The sequence below is a fragment of the Cupressus sempervirens genome, chromosome 11, assembly GCF_028749045.1.
Source record: "Cupressus sempervirens isolate cs-2001-9-10 chromosome 11, ASM2874904v1, whole genome shotgun sequence".
NCBI classification, from domain to species: domain Eukaryota; kingdom Viridiplantae; phylum Streptophyta; class Pinopsida; order Cupressales; family Cupressaceae; genus Cupressus; species Cupressus sempervirens.
In genome coordinates, this window is record NC_143128.1 from 494,450,456 (window position 1) to 494,474,480 (window position 24,025).

Consider the following 24,025-nt stretch of genomic DNA (forward strand, 5'->3'; position numbering starts at 1 on the left):
ACCCTGTCAAAATTTTAGCCTCTTTTCCTCCGAAACCCTTGGAAGGAGATGAAATCGCTTACTTACTCCATTAATTTTGTAAGCAACTGTTATAATCGACACTGAGGAGTCGTGGATTTTCAATTTCAGCTGCAAGCTTTTTAAACTTGGCGAAAATAGCCGTGTTTGAAACTTTGATGTCAAAATTAAGGTAGCAGATCCGAGGTATGTATGACTATTTATAAAAAAAATTCTAAGCAGAAATTAAATCGTCTTTTTCACACTTGATGCCGTGCTTTGTTGAGCTTTCTCTGGAAATTTCATCCATTTCATTTCGTTTTAATGTACATTTCTTATATTTTTGAAAGATTACTGTACTGATTCGTCTTATTTTTCCTTTTTCAAATTTATGCCTGATTCTTTTCTCGCACCGTGTCAGAGTTTGCGCTGAAAATATTGCGAGAAAACGGCTGTTTCTTTTGTTTGAAATTGTTGAATGGTCTTACGTTTTTAATTTTCTTTTCTTTTGCATGAATTTCATGAAGAGATTTGACGTTCTCTAATGAAACAGGTTGGTTCCTCGATCAGGTGGGATCTTGAAAGACAACGTTGCGTTTGTCGCCAAATTGGAGTGGATTCGTCCTGCTTTGGCAATACTTGTATGCTCGTCTATGAGATGAGGAGTTGAAATATTTGAACGGTAGTGAATTTGGTATCTTTTATGAAAAACCAAATTTTCTTCCTAGCTCATCGGTGATAGTTATGTGCCTTGGGGTACTAATCAGGGTCAGTTAAGTGAAATTGTGAAGATATGGCTTTCAGATGTCGATAATCCAAAACTGCTTAAAGTGTTGTAATATTTCAGACCAATATTTGTTGTGGCATTCAGTAGGGTTCTTTGGTATCTGAATCGCAGATGACTGCTGATTTCTATCAATGGGAGGTGGATCCCTTTTTCGCGGCTGCCGAAGACGTACAGGACTCAGCTGACAGGTTATTCTCTAGACGTTATTTTTGATTTTCTTTTTGTTTAGCCATCCAAATGAAAGTAGACATTGGGTTCTTCTCATCATTGGTCAATTCGCCGTCATTGCAACCCCAATAGCACGCCTTATTCTATTGACTGAGCTTGGCATGCTGACGATGTTTTGAAGGGGTGAGGTGGTGAAGTGTGCGGGGTACAAGAAATTTTAGGAGAAATTTACTGTTAAGTGGTCTCATGGCAGACGAAATTTGACGCTCTGCTACAATTTTTCTGGGCGTATGAACACACTGCAACTTTTTATTTGCACTCAATAGAAGCTGCCTTACTGCAAAAATATGTCCTTAAATACTTGGGTGGTACTGCAAACCTCTAGCCCCTACCTTATTCTCCTCAAATTTTTTATTCATTCCTGCTCACCCTTTTTTAGCTCAACTCAATTTTCTTATTCTCTTAGTCTGTAACTCTTATAGCATTGGGCAGTAAAACTAGGAGCGAGAGCCCATCTCATGGTTACCCACCCTACGTTTTCCTTTTCTTGTACTAAACATCCACACGAATAAGTAATCTGATTTTCTATCACTTAATCCAAGTATTTTTTTTTCTTTTATGTTTTCTGTAGAATGGAATCTGCACACAGAACATGGCTACACGATCAAAGTCTTGTCGAGGCTGATCCAACTGACACAGAACTAGCCAATTCAATTGAATTTCGAAAGAGGGAGCTGCTGATTGCTATTGGAACTTCCAAATGGCAGGTGATTTAGAAGACAATCAATTTTTCTTTATCTTTTTCTGAAGACCTTTTCTGTATTGTGTCAAATGTAGATTTTTCTTTGGATATTTATTTGAGAGTTAATTGCTAGTGTGGTCCTTTTATCAACAGTTGGAGGACTTTGAAAGGGCTATCAAGGCTATGGCTTCAAGTGTTAAGTTGTATACAAAGGAAGATTCCTATTCTAGGCACATGCGATTTATTGTGGCAATTCAGAACCAAATTGCAGCTATTGAGCAAACATTGCATGATTCAACCACAAACTATGGAAATGGAAGCGTGCAGCAGGTCAATCTGAATGATCAAGAGAGAGATGATTTTGCCACGTTTCTTTCAGGAGGTGGATCGTCTAAAAATTCATCGAAATTTAGCATATGCAGAAATGGTTCTGAACAACAAATTAAGGGAAAAGTTTCTGTTCATATCAATTCACAAGAGCCTGAAGAAATGTACGAGTCAAGGCTTGATGATAGACTATTGCTGCATGGAAAAACTGGGCAGTCAAAAGTGCAAGGTGCAAGGTACTCCAACATTGATGATAATTGTGTGCTGGATAACCATGTAAATGGCGTTGTTGAAACTGGATTAGTTGGAAAGGATTCTGATTTTGGTGTGGAGTTGTCTAATAGGGTGTCAGAAATTAGAGATTGCCACGCTGTAGGCTCTGTGGAAAGATCAACAGGGCATAAAAGAAGCGCAAGTGTGGGTGCGGAGTTGGGAACTTGGAAGATTGGAATTGCTGACAATGACATTATTGAAAAATCTTATGGTATTACATCTGAAAATTTTAGTAATGGATTCAAACTTTGGGGTTTACTTGGTAATATGAATATTTGGTCCAAGTTCAAAGATTCTAGGAGTGGCATGAAGAGATGGAAAGATGGGGAAAGAAGTATCAATGCTTCAAAGGATGCGAAACTTTCTGCTAATGGGGTATGTTGTGTGGGCCTGGTAACATTATAATTTTCTTTCTGTATATTTCTTCACTTGTTTTTGTTGTAATGCCAACTCAGTTTAGCTTCTTGCAGAGTATTTAATATTATTATCTTGACGGCAATGAAAAAATCACAGATTTTGAACTATACATTCAACAATATGGAAGCACCTCAATAAAATCATTAGTGAAGATGCACTTTCCTCAGCATGCTCATTTTTGGTGTCCATTGACAAGTAAATTACAAATTTTTTAGAATCCAAGCTATGAGTTGTGATTCAGAAAAGTCCTTTGGTACTCCCCTTAAGGGATCAATTCAACTCAAGGCATTCAACAAAAGACTCTCAAAATCAGTCATGTATCCTTACAAAGTCCATCAAATTCATCCTTTCAAACATCCTTCAAAGCTCTGATTACAAAGTTAACCTCAAACAACCATAAATGGTTCTTTTATTATTATGACTGTCATTGACAGTTTGGATAGACCCATACACAGTCATTAACACCTTTTATTCTAGACATCAATTATGAAATTGCTTTGGTTAGAGTCTAGAGAATTAGGTTTTCACTACCATATTCCAAATTCAGCAAAATCCAACGGTGGAATTGAGAGATACATTCCCTGTACAGAGATCCATTTTTCTGTCATAAAACAAGGAAGGTTGCTTACCCAATTCGCCTAGGTTATCAAATATCTTGCAAAACATAAACCCATTTCAAGTACAACCATAACCATCTGAAAGCCCTTTGAATCGACTTGTAAAAATTCTAGAATCAGATTTTTTCCATTGGATCCAAACAAAGATGTGATCAAATTCTTAACAACTTCATTGAAGAGGGTTTGAAACCAGATTTCATCAAACTATCATAACTTCCACAAAACTTAACAAAAATGTACCAAACCAATTGCATTGGGAAGATAATTCACTACTTTCCAGATATACAAGTTTTATCCCCTAAAACAATCCTTACATTACTGTACACGAAATTATATCCATTAAGCAATCATTACATTACCGTCCGCATTGCTACAACATGACTATATTGAGAAAATCTGAAAATTTCAATCTATAAAACGTTCATAACCCATTCAGTTCTTCACCAAAATGATCCAAACAGAACCAAATAAAAGAGTATTGACTAATATATCATACAAAATTAATAATACACCATTGCTAGGCTGTACATGGCCGTACAAGGCCTAGAAATAGAAGAAAAACTGCCTAGGAACTATAAAACAAGAGATTTGGATTACCAAACTTAAACAAAACGTACTTCTCATTCTGATTTGGAATGACCATACATTGATACTTATAGCATTATTTTGATAGTTCAACTACCCATGACCTTTTTGTTAATTTTATGCCCATAAATTAGATAAACATCATGAGAAACGTAAACAAAATGTACAGGAAACACAAAAGATTTATCATGGGAAAACCCTTCCACTTGAAGGGAAAAACCCAACCACACCAAAAAATATCTATTCTATTAATGATAAAAAGTTTGAGCACTAGGCTTTTTACTTGACTTCCCTACATATACCAAGTAATCATATAAATAGATTGCATAAGACTCTTCATCTTACATACGAAGGTCTCTTTGAGTCCCAAAAATAAGACCCTTCATATCTCCATACATTAACACTTAACATTTCCATATGCATGCCTCTTTGCATGACGTATGGCACATGTTTTTTAACATAATATTATCTTAACATTCTCACAAATGTCTCTTTCACCTGAAGGTGACCCTAATGGTCATAACAAACATATTTCCACTTTATAAAAGATCTTTATCACAGCAACAAACATCAACACTCCCTCTTAGCAAGAGAGATCTTGAATGAGACGGACACTCATAGCTGCAACCAAAGATGTCAGTGATACATTCACATATGTTTCTCAGCATAACATAATTCACCAAAGTTACTTCATAAGCACATAAGATAAGAGGCACAAAGCTACACGATGAAATTCACCATGCCTACTTGTAAAGGGTGATCCATCATACCTACTCGTAAAGGGTAGAACAAGGGCTTTTATCTTGAAACTTCTCTCAGAGAAGGATTCATTTCCACCGTGCCTACTTGCAGAGGGTGGTCCAACGTACTTACTTGTAGAGGGTGGAACAAAGGCTTTTATCTCAAACTTCTCCTAGAGAAGAATTCATTTCCACCATGCCTACTTGCAAAGGATGGTCCATTGTACCTACTTGTAGAGGATGAAATGAGGACTTTCACCTCAAACTTCTTCTAGAGAAGAATGCATTAATAACTGAGATTTTCTCTTAACAAAGATTCCCTCTCAGCAAGGACAACTTTAATAATAGTGATTCCCTCTTAACAGTAACAAATTTAATAACAGAGACTCACTCTCAGCAGGGACAATTTTGATAACAGTGGCTTCCTTTCAATATCTCTCATCAAGGCAACCTCCTCATAATCTCTCTTCATCTTGTTGCATCTCATTGCATGCTGCAACCAAGAGAGATAACATATCGTAAAATGTTAGAGATACATTTGAACCATAATTTCTTGTTCAAGATAATAAAATCCTCAGAATATTCTCCGTATGATATGCTTTAATATTTCTCCTTGATGCCTGAATTGATCTTTTATTTCCATTTGCCCTCTCCTAATAATGCAATAAATTTAATCAACAGGAATAAACAATTTATTTCATTTCTGTACAACCCTGAATCAAAACATATATTAATGGTATCCAAGAATTCAGAGAAATATTAAATCTCAATCAAAATCACAAAAAAAATAACAGAGAAAATGTCCCTCTGAAATCATAAGCTCCCTCCGAATCTTATATCTGCAGTAGAGCTGGTCTCATTGTGCGCTGGACATGACCTATTTCCAGCAGAACCGAGATATGCTAATGAGAATGAGCTGTATGCATTGGCCTACTGCCACAAACTACCACATTTCTCCGTAGCACAATAGAGGCTAATGAAATCTGAAGCAGGCACCTGCACCTTCATATTATAGTCCTTATGAAACTTAGCCAAATTGTCAGAGTCGATTTAAACTCACCGAACTTTCACAATCCGAATCCCAAATAGTATATGGAATAAAACTCATGTTCAGAGTTTCATGAAATAAATCTGAAATTACAATACAACATGATCAACAAAATGTCATGAAGGAAAAATGTCTATCGATAAAAGAATACACCCAACAATGATGAGTCATAAATTCCATGAGTAGGTGAAGGAGAATGGCTGAGGATGATCCTCTTAGCGCCAAAAATTTCCAGAGATGTTGTTCGAAATTCATGAAGGCACACTTATTGCCAATAGTCACACTCTTCTTCAAAATAAATATTAACGGTGATCTGACAACTAAAACCTTGCTCATACCATCCACGCTCAATCCAATAATTTGGAAACCAGCGGAGGATGAAGATTATTGTTGTAAGGGATGTCTTCTGAATCATCAGCCTTTGCCATCACAAATGAAAAGTTCAATCTGAAAAGAAATTGATTTGAACTAGAAGAAAATGCTTCTTCCAGTGACCCGTCAATCACCATGATGCTTTTTCCAGCCTGCCGATACAAAATTCTCCTGCCATTACTAAGGCAAACAACTCCAAATTGTTGAAATCAAAGAGCTTTAAAGGTAATATCATCATTTCCTTGCCAAAACTTGCACTTCCTCAAAATTTTTTTTTTCTTAGACATCATGTCCAGCGATATGAATATGACACCATGCACACCATTAAGATTCTCCAAGAATCTGAAGGGCTTTCACCCGAGTGCACAAGTAGACTGATGCTAAGGAAGTAAAGCTTGGCAGTCATAACCAATAAGTGTTTCCATTTGAATGTAGCCTCTCCATCACGGAGAAAGAAATACAAATATCCAACACAAAAACAGTACTGCATGATATGTAGGATAAAGAAATTAGGCCCGATATGCTCAAAGAAAGCATATCAATCTTTTACACACTGCAAAAAATAAAATGCAAGGTAAATTATCTTTCCATTGCAATGTGCCTTCTCTGTCTTGCTGAAATGTGATGATAGCTAGGGCTGAATATGAAAATCATTAGCATGCAGAAACAGAGCAATAGGATGGACGGGCCATTTCCACCAGCGATGAACAAGAAGTCTGATCATCCAAGATGCTCAAGACAATTAAATTTATATTTATTATGAATGGAAATGCCACATCGGGTGACCCAGCAAAATTCAGTCTCCTATTGAACTTTGTGAGAAATTCCCTTTGAACCATGACGAAATGGTTAACAGAGGAATCTGCAGACAGGCTCCAACTCCACACTCCATGACACTCTGAGAGCCAGCTGTATCAAATAACAATATGCTACAAACACCAACATCCCACATAATATATTTCTTAAATGATTACCGTCCACCTTATCATATCTGCAATAAGACTCATAACAAATATGTCCAATTAAGAGAATATTGCACAATCGCTCAGTGAAGACACAGACCCGAATACAGAGAGTGCAATAAGAGATAAACTGAGAGATCTCAATGACAACTATAATATTCAACACAAACAAGCTTTCTTTATTGCTGAAATCAAAACCAGGCTTTGATACCATGTTAATTTTATGCCCAGAAATTAGATAATCAGAATAAGAAACGTACAAATGCACAGGAAACACAAAAGATCTATCGTGGGAAAACCCTTCCACTTGAAGGTAATAACCCAGCCACACCAGCAAAATATCTATTTTATTAATGATAAAAAGTTTGAGTACAAGACTTTTCATTTGACTTCTCCACAATATACCAAGTAATCATATAAATAGATTGCATAAGACTCTTTATCTTACACACGAAGGTCTCTTTGAGTCCCAAAAACAAGACCCTTCATATTTCCATACATCAACACTTAACATTTCCATATGATTGCCTCTTTGTCTGATGTGTGACACATGTCTTTTTATATAATATAAACTTAAACATTCTCACAAATGTCTCTTTCAGCTGAAGGTGGCCCTAACTGTTATAGCAAACATATTTCCACTTTATAAAAGATCTCTATCACAGCTACAAACTTCAACACTTTCAACTTCCTTTTCCAACCAACCTTGGTGCAATTTGGTAGTATCATAATTTTGCATTTTACCTTTTCCAACTTTTGTGACATTTTTACACAGATGACCTTGAAACCTTGTGTAGATACTTTTAACATATCACAATGGAATATTTATGACCTTTCACAACTTATTTACCCTCTTTTTGAGTACATTTAGAATATTTGACCATATTGAGTAATAGCCCTTACAAGGACCGATTTGGACAATTTTGACAACTTAGTGCAAATACTTTACATATAGATTCAATATGACTCAAATATATCAAAAATGATCCAAAAACATTTCAATCTCTCATAGAATTGACTGTTAACCTGTAGGTGTTCTTGAACTTTAGGTGCTTCTACACCATATTCCCGACCTTCAAAAGTTTCTAAGTCCCTTGGAACCATGGAACCAATAACTTGTAAGAAAAAGAATTATACAAATTGAACTTCTCCTATTCATATATTCTTCTTTGATGCCTTTACTAAAGAATGTCTTCAATTAGAATCCCATCAATGGAGTTCATAGGCTGCTTCCAATCTTTAGTCCACTCTCTCAATGCTGCTCTAAATACCAACAACAACTGTGCCACACCTAGCAGTGTTCTCTTGCCTCTCTTCCTAGTCCCTTGGCAGCACACAATGGACCATCTCCTATGGCCCTTTGGTAGACCTCCATGTGTAACTATTGCAGTGAGTGAATATGCACCTGCAACCACAAAACTTCCCCAACAAAATTCAAAATACCCAAACACTGCTCAACCCAGATCTTTCGCTGAGCTCTGAAACCAATTATGATGTAGAAAAGTTCTTTTGTACTCTTCTTAAGGGACCAATTCAACTCAAGGGATTTAATAAAAGACTCTCAACATCAATCTTGTATCCTTCAAAAGTCCATCAAATTCATGCTTTCAAACATCCTTCAAAGCTTTGCTTATAACGTTAACCTCAAACAACCATAAATGATTATTTCATTACTATGACTATCATTGATAGTTTGGATAGACCCGTACACAGTCATCAACAACTTTTTTTGTAGGCATCAATTTTGAAATTGCTCGGGTCAGAATCCAAACAATTAGGTTTTTCCCAACATATTCCAAATTCAGCAAAATCCAATGGTGGAGTTGAGAGATACACCCCCCGTATAGAGACCCATTTTCCTGTCGTAAAACAAGAAAGTTTGTTTACCCAATCCGCCTAGGGTATCAAATATCTTGCAAAACACAAACCCATTTCAAGTACAACCAAAATCATCTGAAAGCTCTTTGAATCTACTTGTAAAAATTTTAGAATCAGATTTTGCCATTGGATACAACAAAGATATAATCAAACTCTTATCAACAACTCCATTGAAGAGGTTTTGAAACCCGTTTTCATCAAATCTATTATAACTTCACAAAACTTAACAAAAATGTACCAAACCAATTGCCTTGGGAAGATAATTCATCCCTCTTTCCAGAAATATAAGTTTTATCCACTAAAACATTCATTACATTACTGTACGCGTTGCTACAACATGACCATATTTAGAAAAGCTGAAAATTACAATCCATGAAACATTCATAACTCATTCAGTTCTTTGTTAAGTAACTTGGATTGTTTTTGCAAATGTAATAACATGACCATTGTAATTGATGTGTTCCAAATGTAGATTTGGATCTCATATAAATATGAGAGGAGACATGTCTCTTCAACAAACATGTCCCTATAGTTAATCATTATTAGTTAATAAATAACTATATGTATTATCACCTTTAAGCATATATCTAATATTAATATATTAACCATATATGTAATATATTATTATATTAGTACGTTATTATATAATAATATATAATGCATAATATATGTAATATATATTATATTACACATATAATATATATTATATATATAAGATATTTATCTTAAAGATAATTTACCATCAATTCAACATAAGCTACAACAAAGTCATGTCTCGTAGAGACATGACTCTATGTGACCAAAGGCTACGTAGGGTCATGTCCTTATTTGATCACTGTCAGTGTATAAGAAAACACAATTAGTTTGCTTCTCAATCGACAATCATGTGGTGGTAAAACAGTTACATTTAGGAACTTCATAACATAATAGTCTCTTCTTATTATAAGAGCCCAATTAGTTAAATAAACTCATATATATATATATATATATATATATATATATATATATATATATATATATGAGACATAAAACAATGTTCATATAAATCATGAATACAAATACTCAATGTAACGAGTATATCACTTTGACTAATGCTATACTTCAACATTCTTCACCAAAATGATCCAAACAAGAACCAAATGATCCAAACTAGAACCAAATGAAAGATTATTGACTAATATACCATATTAAATTAATAATACACCATTTCCAGGCTGTAGATGCTCGTACAAGGCCTGGAAATAGAAGAAAAACTGTCTAGGAGCTACAAATCAAGAGATTTGGATTACCAAACTTATAGAAAATGTACTCCTCATTCTGATTTGGAATGACCATACATTCATACTTATAACATTTTTTTTGATAGTTCTTCAACTACCCATAACCTTTCAACTTCCGTTTCCAACCTTGGTGCAATCTGACAATATTGTAATTTTGCAAGTTTATACTTTTTCCAACTTTTATGACATTTTTACACAAATGACCTTGAAACCTTGTTTAGATACCTTTAGCACATCACAATGGAATATTTATGACATTTCACAGCTTAGTTACCCTCTTCATGAGTACATTTACAAGATTTGACCGTATTGAACAATAGCCCTTACAAAGACCTATTTGGACAATTTTGACAACTTAGTGCAAATACTTTACATATAGATTCAATACGACTCAAATACATAAAAAGTGACACAAATACATTTACCTCTCATATAATGACTCTTAATCTCCAGGCGTTCTTGTAATTTAGGTGCTCCTGCACCATGATGTGCCATAGAAAACCTAAAGTTTTGGGATTGCTAGGATTTCAAACAAATATATAATGATTAAATAAAGAATGTAAATGTTCGAGTATCTACTCAGTATTATATTCATGAAACTTGAAGTTTGCTTGGACTTGGCATTTCTGACACTGCAGCCAACTCAGGCTTGCAGTAAAAAAGTTGGCCATAAATCTACCAATTTATACAAAATATTTCAATATCAGATTTCATATATAAGAGTTTTTCTTTTCAGCCCGCAAGAATTTAGCTCCAAAGACACAATTATAATTTTATAATAAAATCCATAGCATATTTATTGAACATATAAAAACATGGACTTAGCAAGAACTCGGCTGACCCAGTTTTTTTCAAAACTTGGGTCTTGGAAAAAACTCAGCAATTTTTTTAATATTTAAACATACACAATTTTAAAAAGTTATCATTAAAGCATGCATATCACCAATTTGCTTCATATATAAATCAAAATTAGAGATTAATGCCTGTCATTGACTAAAAACGAGTCTTTGGACTTGCTTGGTCTGCTGCTTGTAGATGCCTTACCTTTTTAAGAATCTGGAAAATGGAAATAAAGGCTAGGAAAAGTCCAATAACAAGAAAAATAATTCATTATTTGTGTATTTCCTCTCCTTGTGAATATGAATCTGTGATTTATCTATGTTAAGGTGAGCATTGGTGAAACTAGTTGACAAGTCTTGAAGATTGGGGGACGGACAGCTTAGGTTTGGATGGCTCTAGGTGGTGGTTTGGGTGTTAAGCCCCTATTGAGGTTAAAGGACAATGCCGCTTGTGTGACCTTAGGTCAGAAAAACTTAAGGTCTTCAAAAACACACAAACCTTCATGGCATATGCCGTTTTCACAATTTTATCGCTTTTGTTTTGCAACACTAGGTCCTTAATATTTCTAAAACTTTGGGTGGCATTAAACTTAGATGGTTGTTTATGAACCAGAATAATATAAATGCAATAAACCTAAGCTCCATGGAGTTTCCAGGACATGGGCATTTTAGGGGACAAGGACGTGTTTTTGGTACAGGTTCGGGTCAAAGGAAAAATTTAGGGGGGTGAGACCTCATGTGATAGCGATTGAAAACATAGAGGATTTCCTTATATGGAGAGGCATAATTCAATTATGCACATCATAACAAAATTGTTCACCATAGAGATTTTAGAAGATCAATACATGGAAAATTATCAAATGACAAATTCTAAGTACTTCCATTATAACAATATTGCATGCATATAGCTACGATCAAAATGCCCAAAGGCTCCAAGTATCATGCATGCAATCAAAATGACATAAAGATAAGTCTAACTAAAATAGTAAATAGTAAATGCTAAATGCAATCTTTTCTCTTTGCTGCTACTGCTCTATGTGTTTTTCCTTCCTCTTAGTAGGCATGGAAAATCTAAAAATGAGGAGAAGAGTTAATGTTTTAGTGGACCAAATAGGGTTTGTATTTTTTTATTATGTTTTTAAGACCACGTGGGGCTTGTGCGGATAACAAAAATTAAAAAAATGATATTTTGGGGTGTTTTGATGTTACCCATCCGGCTTGAAAAAAGGGAACAGCCAGCATTAGCAGGGATGGATGAGGGACGACAAAGCTGCCATTGGTACTGCTGGCCATCCCCAAGTTTTCTGCAAAAAAAATTGATTGTTTCAGGGACATTTCCGAATTAAGCAAAAAAGGGATGGCTTTGGGGACAGAAAAAATCCAGCTCCACATCCCTGGTTCGTCCCAGGGGTGGGTATGGCCCCAAAATTGTAGGGGATGTGTCCATTTAGAAAACAACAATAAACAGAAATTCAGTAAAACATAAGAACAGATGACACAAATGATTATCTTGGGAAAACTCTACTGCTCGAGGGGAAAACCTAGCCACGCCAGAAAATTATCACTTTATTGAAATAATGAAGTCTAAATCTTTACAAATTCCTCAAGCTAAAAATAATAACAAATGTTCTTAGCATTATAATATAATTAAATCCCACCAAGCATCTACAACATAACATATACGATAAGACACTAATACTCCCGTTGTAGCTTCAGAATCTTAGAATCTCCTAGATAGTAAAGACACAATGATTAGCACATCAAATACTGTAAATGTAGTTGCAGATATGATTATTTCTCACAGACACACAAATTGCTGCTATTCTCACTGCACTTGCTCTTAAAAAATCATAATATGTAACCTCAATCACAATCTGAATCTAATGCATTGATAAACAAAGGCCATAGATTTAGAAGTAGAGGTGGTGATACCAAGAAAAATAGTTGTAAAACTTCACAAAGAGCCCAATAACCATCATCATCTCACCTACACATTTAGGTTGTTCATATATTTTCATCTAGGTCAGCCACGAAACATATTCTACACCATGTGACCATGAAACTGCTGGAAGATAAGAGGTCATCACTCGAGGAACATTAAACACCCAACGACAGTTATGAAAGGAATGATCCATGACAATCGTAGCACACCCTGCCTTTTAATGATCTTTTTTTCTAAGTTGCCGATGTTGATATTGTTGCGGATGCAAGAATCAGATGCGCAATTTTCTTTTGTGGATTTTGGATGTGTGTGTGTGTGTGTGTATGCAAAGAAATGCAAGGAATATACAAAAATAAATCATTCCATAGTATGATAATCATTGATAGTTCAACTTCAAACTTCACAAACACAAATACACATTGAAATAACTAATTTGTAAATTACTCAAGCTGAAGAGACCAATGCAATTTGAATTACAAAATCAAAACTTAGTTCATGATTCAATGTTGATCAATTAAGAGTCAAGACTCAAGATTCACTAATTAGATTCAGTCTTTTAAAATCATAAGGATTCTCAAAAAAATCCACAGTCTCATCATCTCCAATTGCTGTGAGTTCAAGATCATTTATGCTAGATGCACCATGTGCCATGATGCTATCGACATCATCATTTGTGATTGTTGTAAGATCTTGAAACGTTGCATCCAAGTTTGCTCATTTAGGGGTTACATCCCTAGGTGTAGTTGACCCTTCCTTGTATTCATCCTCCTTATGTGACAAAAGACGCAAGTTGGTATGAATGTAAACCTGGTTCTAGACTTTTTTTGAGCTCGACTACCTGCGCTTCACTGAATGGATATAAGAGTATGTACTCCAATTCCGTTCAGCAACAAAAGCACTTGTAACTTGGATAGTGTTCATAAAATTAAACACACAAATGAAAAACAAATAAAAGGTTGTCAAACATTAAATTGTAGAATACAAATGGTAAATAAAAAACCAAAAAATTTACTTGTGAGAGGATCTTGATTGCAAGAGGTTGTAGAGGCTTGTATGGTTGACCATACATGTACCACTTGTGATAGCTCTCATATCATTTTGGTCCTTTATTGCATATGGGGAAGTTTTGATCTTGAAGTAAATAAGCCAAATTCTACCCTCACCTTTTTGTACATTTCATCATCTTGGAAGAGTCTTGAAAATGCTTTGTAACAGTCATTAGCAACTTCTTCATCTGCATATGATGGAACTCTATCTTACATAGCAAGTATTTCTTGGCTATAGTACGTTGGAGATAAGGCATATGGGGGCAGACATATTCTCCCAATGATGATGAATGTTTGCTTCCACCTTATTGCATACAACTTCACCTTTTGTGGGGTCATTTCTCATGTGTTTGTATGGAAAGATTCACCTTCTCTACCATGGTGTTGATGCCATCGTATACATTCCCCAAGCAAGGTGAATCTGTATCAGCAAAGTGGAGCATAGTCATTATAGGCTCGGTAAAATCCAATACAAATTGCACACGAGCCCATCAATTGTCATCCAACAACAAACCCTTGACCTTTTGGGCTGTCTTGAACTCGAAGCCTTCCATATACTCCATTGGCTAGAAATAACCATTTCGCTCAACGACTCTTGCACCTTGACAAGTCGTCTCATAACAATAGTATGAGATGCAAATTGGGTCTCAACAACCTAAGCAAGTTAACATTATGTCAATAAATATTAAACATAGTTATGTACAATTTCGTAATTGAATATGAACATAAAATTTATTGAAATTGAAATAATAAATGAAATTAACTAATTACAATTTACCTTTGGCAACTCCAACTTGGAGAATGATTTGAATATGGATTTGTAACATTTGATGGTTCATCACAAACATTTGTATCTCTTCTTCCTCCTGGTATATTTGCTTCACCCAATTTATTTGGGTGCCAATTTGTTGCATGACCAAGTTGGGGTAGTGTACGGTGCATGGTGTCCAAAAAATATGTTTGTACCGACTCCCAACCAAAGCAACTGTACCCTTTTAATTTTTGACATCATCTATAACCACCTGGACCACATTCTCACTACCAACCTCTATAGCCTCAACGAGAATGCTAGAAACAAATTGTGAATCCTTAACTTCTCCTTCACAATCAACCACCCTAAAAAACATTGCTTCTTTGGGGGACACTGCAATCACATTGATTAATGGCCAGTTTCTTGTATCTTTGCATCTATTAGACATAATAGATATACCAGAAGTTTTCCAAGAAGTTTTAGTTGGTTGAAGAACATTCTCTATAGAAGTCTTCTCTTTTTGCAAAAGATTAGTATGCACCGTTTTATACCTTGGACTAGTGTAATCAGCTAGCCACCATTTCCTTCCAATATGGTGATCTAACCAATTTGAAAGGAAAACCATTGACATAGAGGCAACGTGTGATTTCTTAATCAACAAGCTCTCTTGCCTCCATTTTAAATGTGGAATCTAATGGACCTCTTTTGTGGGCAATAACTTCTACTTCTTCCTCTTCCTCTCTTGGTTTAGGTACTTGCAAGAAAGGATGTTTGGAGGATATAACTTGATTAGTGGGCAATTTTATTTTGCTCTTTTTGGAAGGAGGTTGATGAAAACTTCTTTTTGATTTGTTACCCAAATGGTCCACAACTTCTTTTTCTCTTATAAATCTTGCTAACTGTGCATTAGTCATCGTTTTTTCATCGTTGCTTCCTTTGCACAATCCTATTCCTTTACCAGCAGGGCCCATAAAATGAGCTTTGACTGGAGAACATGAGCTATTGAATGGTTTACTATGAAATACATTACATTGCCAAATGTAGGACCCACCTCCTGAGACGTGTGATAATCTTGTGGTATGTCTCCATAATGGAGATCCATCATCAATTTTGAATTTATCATTTTGTTCACCTCGCCTTGCCACTGAACATTGACTATCGGTAGTAGCTATTCTTGTGCAATACAATCTATGAATCTAATAAGAAAATAAAAAAAATTAAATTAGAAGTAAACTATGAACATCAAGCATACAATTGCTAAAATATGATTCTAAAATATGTAAAAGTTCTTCCAAAACTTGAAAAATTCCTCAGCATCTCAAAAAAATAAAATCAGTAAAAGAACTCAAGAATGGGATCAAATGTTTACCTTAGATGCTTAGAAGTCTTTTGTAGAAGCTATTTGACACCCTACGAGTGATCCTCTTAAAAATGACCTTGCTTTGAAAATGCCAAAATGGAGACCAAATGAGAAGAGAGCCCAGCTGCAAACAAAATGAGAAGAATGAACAATGAATGGCCTCTTTTAGGGCCGTTTTAGGGGTTAGGAGCATAAAGGAGCAAAAAAGAATAAAAAATAGCAGTTTAGCACATGCAAAAATCATATTTTAAGTGATTTTGGTTTTTGAAAATCCATCTGGGTCCGCAGATGCGTCTGGATGCCCTGGATGTGCTTAGGAAGTGCTGCCGTGGCCTGTGGATGCTTGTTGAGGTGCTCAAAAGCGCCTCCACAGGCCGGGGCAATGCTTATTGGGTGCGTTCAAGGAGCACTAAGAATCAGAATGAATCCGCTTCAGCATCAACCAATTTCTAGAGGAATCAGTACCTTAGCTTTTTTTTAATATGTTGTAATAATACCCGATGATAATTAAAGGTGCCGACATTCAGACTGTTACCAACAAGAATGACACATCCAGTCGAGCTTAAGAACAAAGAAAATAAGATGCCCATCACAGGTATGTATGATATCTCCTGCAGCTACTGAAACTTTAACAGTTCATAACTTACAAGTGAAGGTGAAAGTGGGAACATGAAGTGCTGTGGCAAAGTTTATGCAATTGGAAAATAAAAAAATGGAAAAATCCTTGAATCTTGCCTGAAATCCATTCGCAGCAGTTGAAAATTCAAATTGTGCCCTATATATATTCGTAGAAGCAACTTGTAGTTATAGTGTTTGAAATGGTCGAACCCTTAGCAGTCTTAGTGTTTGAAGTGATTGAAGTCATGTCACATTTTATTAATTTTATTTGGGCAAGTCAAACCCTTGACACACAAGTTTGATGATTTTTCTTGGTTTTTTTTGGCTTGGCACCATGGTGCATGTTTTCAACAAGACACGCACATGTTTTACTGTGTGTCACTTGACACCAATTTTGTCTCGCAACCATTTTCGAGTCCTACAATTAAGTTTAGAGCTTTTAATCATGTAAAATATGAGCCATCATAACAAAAAAAGTGGATGAACCCGTACCCATCTGGCATATGAGACCCCCTCCTTCCAAAAGCCTACAAGAGGTTCACTTTTCCACTTACCTCTTATATGTTGTTAACATGTGTAAATCTTCAGGTTTTGACACGCTTTTTGGTACCTCGTGGGCTGGAGGAGATCGAGCCTCAGGATCTCATGCCTATTGTCAGAAGCTCTTGCCAATCAAGCCAGACCGTTTATTTAAATCAATTTCATTGTACATGAAAAAGAAGATTCATTTAATAATAGAATTTAAGATGTCAAGTTCAAAGTCTAAAATTTATGGACTGTGATATCCATACGCTAAAGACATAATATCTACAGCCATAACATGCACATGAGGGGCCCCTGGTCTCATTGCCACTTACCCACTCACGACCAGCCTCAACATTTCAGAAGTAATAGTTGTGTTGCTTGGTGAGGTGTTATTTTTAATGTTGCCTGAGTTGTATAGCTTACAAATGTTTTCTTTCTAGCAAATATAGGGAGTGAAGGTGATCCTTGTGCAGGTCATTACTGGGGATAATTTCATGCAATGACATGCACAGGGAATGTATCTTGACAAGTGTGAGAATGCGTTGAGATCCATAGATTAGGGAATTGAAGTGTTAGTGCTAACACTTGTTTCTCCATGTGCTATGAGATTTTACACATTAAATGCAATCTCTTAATACTTTTAAATATTTAAAAAAGTGTGTTCTTATGTGCTTTGAATTGTAATTACATCTATAAATTAGATGGGTGATGCTGGCGGGTCCTTCTATGGTCACTTGCTTATAACGAGTGTGACTTTCTTGCAGTTTGCTCTTGATTTCTTGGGATTATTTACATACAGGTTAAATCTGTCTGCATCTTTACCTTTTTCTCTTCTCAATGTTAGCATGGTTACATTGCTACCATTGTTCATTGTTACATCACACTTTTTTATACTTTTGCAGATGTTTACATTTTTGTAGAAGGATTTATTTTTTGTGAGGAAGTGCCTAGATGATTTGCTTGACTGTGAAATTGATCAAATGTTGCTACCCTTTTGAACAGGCTATAAATACTTGGTTGGGAGATAGTGGAACAGTTTCTCATGGCTGTCACATACCTTATTATAGCATTTCTGATGACAGACAACTTCATGGTTGGACTGGAAATGCCAAAAGAAGGATTCAAAAGTCACAACATTTCATCCAATGTAGTCGTTTACACCTTGTACGAGCTTCAGTGGTTCTTCTAACACTAGGCCTAGTTGGTACGTGTTGATTTTTATGGTACTTTTCAAGTTATCATAAGTGCCTTCTGATAAGTTTCTTTTTCTCTAGACAACAACAATTTGATTGGTGCTGCTAGCTGTGATAAATTTTCCTTGTCATAGAAATCTATAAATATGGTTAATCAGGTAGTCTTCATTGGTTGTTTGTAAATAAAATTGTGGGAGATTTGTGACTAGAGCTTTTCAAAGATACACTTGGTGGTTCTACTTGGACACTTAGACACAATAGGAGTATACATTTGCACAATCTGCGAAAAGTTAGTCTCAAATAAATGTGTGACATTTGATCTTGTACAGAGGCAGATTATCTTAGAGCTGTAGCGAAAGTGGGGCACTCTTTGATCATTCATTATGGATAAATCTTTACTAGTTTGATTCGAATCAGCTTATCCTTATAGCCATTAAACCAACAAAATAAACCGTGTGATATAAATTCAAATAGTCAATAGTCATAAATAGTTGGATTAATGAGAAAATAACATTTATCATTGAAACATCATCTTCAAGATGTTTCACTTTAAAGCTTTGAAGCTCAAATTTTTTTAGGAGACACAAAATATTAATAGATAATTCATGTTACTCAAAATTGTGTCCAGTTGGAATGAACCCTTAATATCACAGGATGACTCATAGGCTTTCACCACATAAGGATCAGTTACAGATATCAGCTTTAGAGAACCTTCCTTGAGTATTCTCATACTAAAACTAAAAGGCATCAACCAGTGCCTGGCATGTACAAACAGGAAGAGTAGTCTGCATTAACTTCGGGGGAAGCAACCACAATGGCTTATAGTGTCAACTCAAAGGCTTATGACTCAGAAACATACTTCTACATTTTGCGCAGAAGAAATTCGTTTTACAGACTTCAATTACCTTTATATTATGATCGACACGATTATTTAAAGTTAGAAGTCAAATCAGCACCATACAGTAACTTTCCTCTTGCCGATGGCAGATTCACATTTTGTGAAAGTTAACTTTGATTAAATACTAGCTAAAAGTATTGATCATGGCTCAGAGTGATTAGACTAGTACAAATGAGTTGTACTAGCAGTCAAAATATACTAACAAATATCTTATGATTTCAAAAACCCAGTCAGGATTCAACATCTGAAAATCTTGTCAAATGACATTCAAGCCATCTTTATTCCACATTAATGCCACCATATAATCATAGCTTGAAGACTTGGCTAGGATCTTCCAGAACTCACAGGATTCATGAGTCTGTTTGCTCTTTGAGTTGACTCACTGCAGACATGAGAGCCCCCCCTTGAGAGACTTAGCTATGACTTTGGCATTTTGTGCTAGGACCTGGGAGTTTTGGGCTAGGGCTTTCACACCTAGTTGGAAACATCCAGTCACTTAAAAAACAACACTTTTTTTCCCATTTCATCCTGCTTGTTGGTGCCCAAAACAGATCTGCATTGTTTAGTAGGGTTTGAAGAAGACGAGCATATAAGATCAAAGTTTTTTTATTTCCCAAGTAAAACTATGGTTTTCTTATTTGCCTTCTAGCTGAGTTTTTTGCCGACTCCTGAGTCCAAGTCTTTAAACTTTGATGATAATTATTGACATTATTAGTATCTGCTACATTAACACATGAAAATGCATTAGATTTCCACTTGTTTAGCTGAGCCTGGGCAGTGCCTGGGAATGTGTAATATGAAGGGGGGGGTGGGTACTTGTGGCTTTATGTTTCAAAATCTTTATTCTTTGCATGGTTTTTTTAATGTTAAAGAGAAAAAAAAATGAGAATTTCAAGAATTAAGAGATTTCATGATTGCTTATGCTGCAATAGCACCGATGTCATTTTTCTTATATGATGCGATGAACATATTGTAATGATTTTTTATAATGTCTCAATTTTATTAGATATAATATCAAACCATACCCTGTACACCCTTGTTCCTCTAAATTGGCAAAATCAATTTGGGTAAAATACATATGTAATTTTAATTTCTCCTTGTTGCATGTTCCTGGCATGTCTCCACTTGTTTTTTGTTGTTCAATTCTTTTCATCCATCCAAAATTTGATTCCTTCACTAAAAGCGAAAAATCTTTATTTTTCTGTAAGTAATGAAGCCAAAAAATAATATCCAATACAGTCTCAACTTTTGCATATTCAATTCAAAAAATATGCAACATTCCACTTTTTTAATTAAATATTATTTTGAAATGTAATTTGTTTTCGTACCCACATCCTGTACATTTGTAGAATTTTGCAGGTCATTTCAGCCATTGTTGATTAATTCACTTAGATTGCAAGCACTATAAGATAGTTTGAACGGTGTATGGACAGGGATTACTAATTCAAACTCGATGCCAACTCAACAGAATGTAAATTTAGAATAAGGTATTGTTGACTCACAGGCTGACACGTAATGTTTGCAGCTGACTTGAAGAGAATTACATCCAACTCATTCAAAATCGATGTGAAGTGGCTGAGGAAAGGATTGTGCAGCTGATGTGTATGCAAAGCTGATTTAATATGTACAGGCCGATTTATGTAGATTTGCAGACTGCCTACAAAATTGCAGATTCTTATAGGCTATAAGACAAGTTGATAGCAGGGCAGACAGACATTCATCAATAAACAAACCAATTTAGTAACTTGCAAGCGATTCAGGCAACTAACTGGACTCAAGGCACTTGACTCAGGCGAACCATGCCTTGCCTAGTGAGGGGGAACACCGACTATCTCTTTAATTTGTGAAAGCCAATCCCATTGAACCAATTTTCAATGTCCCGCAGCTTGTTTTCCTGATCACTTCTGAGCCCTAGTTGAACTGGAGCAAGGACCAGGAAGATTAGATAACCTTTCCCCCTCAAAGCAGTAGGATTATCTCGTTAAATTGATGATTCTAAAATATATAGGTGAGTGAGCCCTGCCCGCCCTCATATGGTAGATCTGGAAGGAGAAATAATGTGGAGAAGAACCCAAGCAGGGTGGTTATGCCTACTGGAGAAAAGAGGGTTCCACCTTTACAGATGATGCTGACTTAACATATAATGCATATCTTCTCAAAGGGCAGAGAGACAATGATTTATGAGAGGAAAACATGACAAACTGAATTGTAAAGCCCAAATGAAAGGGAGCATTTGCAGATTATTGTGCCTTGACAATTCTGGTGGCTGCAGTGCATTTGCAATAGTTCTGGCATTCTGCATCTTCTCCACATACTCCGCTGACTCCATTATATCTTAATCTCAGAATCTTGTAAAACCAGAAACAAAAGTTTTATTGCAGGTGAGGAGTGTCACCAAAAGACTTAATACATTTAATGACCAGCTCAACTAACGACTAGTTAGTGCCATAAGTAAATCTGAAAGGGTTCTGAACAGATTTATTTATTTTTTCATTTAAAAGGAGGAGATTCAATAACAGAACTGGTCTTGTCTGCAAACCAAGAGTTCAATGCCAGCCATTGGGTCCTATTGTGGGGACAGAGCTCGGGTCCATCTTAGCATAGGGATTTAAAGAAGTGAATCTGATGTTCAGTCAAGAAGTCTCAATTCCAGAACCACACATTGGGACAAGGAGTTCACTGCCATATCTGGGTCACGTGGCAGAATAAGTAGTGGAACGCTAGATCTGGGACCTGTCTCAGGATAATGAGTTCTAATACCAAAGTGGACTACTTTTTAGGATTAAAAAGTTCCATAACAGGTCTGAGCCTTTTCTTAGGATTAGGAAAATCATGGCTTAATCTATGGAAACTCCGAAATTATATTAGCAATACAAAGCACAACAATGATCTCAATGTTTATGATAGTCAAGTCTTATTTAATACATTCATTTTTATATTTCTAGTGTAGCAATTCCAACAGAAATCTTGCACAGTCATTGTTAAGAAGTTTGGGATGTTCACAGGCATGTTTTGTTGTGTAGAATGCCATAAACATGATAAATGACCATGTTTGTTCATCTTATAATAGCAGGTTTATATATTGACAGAATCAATGTTCCATTAGCATAGGGGATTTGGTTTTCTAAGATTGCAAACTAGTAACTTTCAAGAATATTGATTCTTGGGAATAAGTGTAATGCTTCGGATGTTGTTGAAAGTGGATCTCTCCCTCCCTCCCTCTATGTGTGTGTGTGGTTGCAGGTTTTCTTTCATTTCTTTTCAAGAATGTTCACAGGGACAACTTAATTATTCTGAATGTCATACATAAGCACTTAGCTTGGTTTGAGAAATTACTTTATATAATGAATACGTGGCCCTAAATTATTGTATGGTTGCAGGTCTTTTCACATTCCATGGACTTTGAAAGCTTCATAAGCATGACCAGATTCTTTTTCAATTTGCAAGAGTGTTCATACAGACAACGATGTCTTAGCTCGATATTCTGTGATGATGGAGAATTTACCGTGCCATTGAAAGCAATTGCAACATCAAATTTTTAACCATTCTGTGGAATGCAGGCTCTGTGGAGTTAATGGAAAAGTAAATAATTACTTTCTTTTGTACAATTGATTATTTTTGTCTGTTGAGCCAAAGTAGCTTATTTTAAGGTGCAGCATATCACTTCTGATAGCAGGTTCTCGCATCATATCATATGGATCTTGCATTATGAATTGTAATTTTTCTTTTATGTAATCAAGATGATTATATTCAAATTCCTAAAGGACCATTCTTAATGGGGCTTCTCTTCCCAAGTTTCGTAATATTTGCCTTAGATCATGATTGCTTAAGCCTTATATTTTATAAAATTCTGCAATAATATTTTTTGCTGTAGTTTATCTATTGAAACGAGCAGTCTCATTGACAATGAATTTTTTATATTTAGTTTATATATTTAATAGTATGACTTGTTGTCTTCTCACTTTTATTTTGGGTGTAACTAGCCTTTATCTCTTTAGGCTTATTGCTTCTCTCTCAAACCTATTCAAAGGTCTTGTCTTTTGTGAAATCTGCCCTTGTTTTACATAAATTTAAATTAGCATTTTACCCAAGAAAATGACTCTTCAACAATCCATACAATTTGTGGTACTTGTGCATGGGTAATGGTTTGATTGTGTACTTACACAAAGGGTGTATAATGTGCCCTATCGAGAATTTATTTTCCCCTAGAATTCCCAAATAAGGTATGGAGCATATTTAGGGATGGCAACTTTAAATCTTAATTTAAAGCCTGCAACCAGTTTAGGGATGCTAACTTTAAATCTCAATTTAAAGCCTGCAACCAGGTTAGTTAATGCTATTTAAAATATATAACCAGCAATGTTTTAAATATAATTCTAATCATCATTGTAATTTACATAATGTGTATGTTGGATCACTATTAATACTTCCAGTAACAACCAATCCTCATTATGATTCCTTTGGAAAAACATATTAGGCACCTTGAGCTCTTTCCTTTCCATCAAGCCCAAGAGTATGGAGTGACACCTTGTATTTGGCCTCTTGGCACCAGCTGAGATTGGTGGTGAATTAGTATTCCAACACTTTTAGCCCAACTAAATATTTCAACACTTAACCATATTCACGCACAAACGAATAAATTGAAAAGTAAAAGAGTACA

At 35.5% G+C, this 24,025-nt stretch overlaps 1 protein-coding gene across 5 annotated transcripts; it reads left to right on the forward strand.

The window, feature by feature from the left end:
* On the forward strand, positions 1 to 23,168 carry LOC149530529 (uncharacterized). 5 transcript variants are annotated; one of them, XM_089811824.1, is made up of 7 exons: positions 1 to 204; positions 551 to 765; positions 896 to 972; positions 1,584 to 1,719; positions 1,848 to 2,669; positions 18,277 to 18,478; positions 22,746 to 23,168. In XM_089811824.1, the coding sequence occupies exons 2-7, from the start codon at positions 742 to 744 to the stop codon at positions 22,769 to 22,771; spliced, it is 1,287 nt and encodes a 428-aa protein (XP_089667950.1). In that variant the 5' UTR covers positions 1 to 204; positions 551 to 741; the 3' UTR covers positions 22,772 to 23,168. The 5 variants fall into 5 exon arrangements, with proteins under 5 accessions (XP_089667950.1, XP_089667952.1, XP_089667951.1 ...); XM_089811826.1 differs by having other exon boundaries at positions 551 to 679; XM_089811825.1 differs by having other exon boundaries at positions 568 to 765.
* The last annotated feature ends 857 nt before the right edge of the window (positions 23,169 to 24,025 follow it).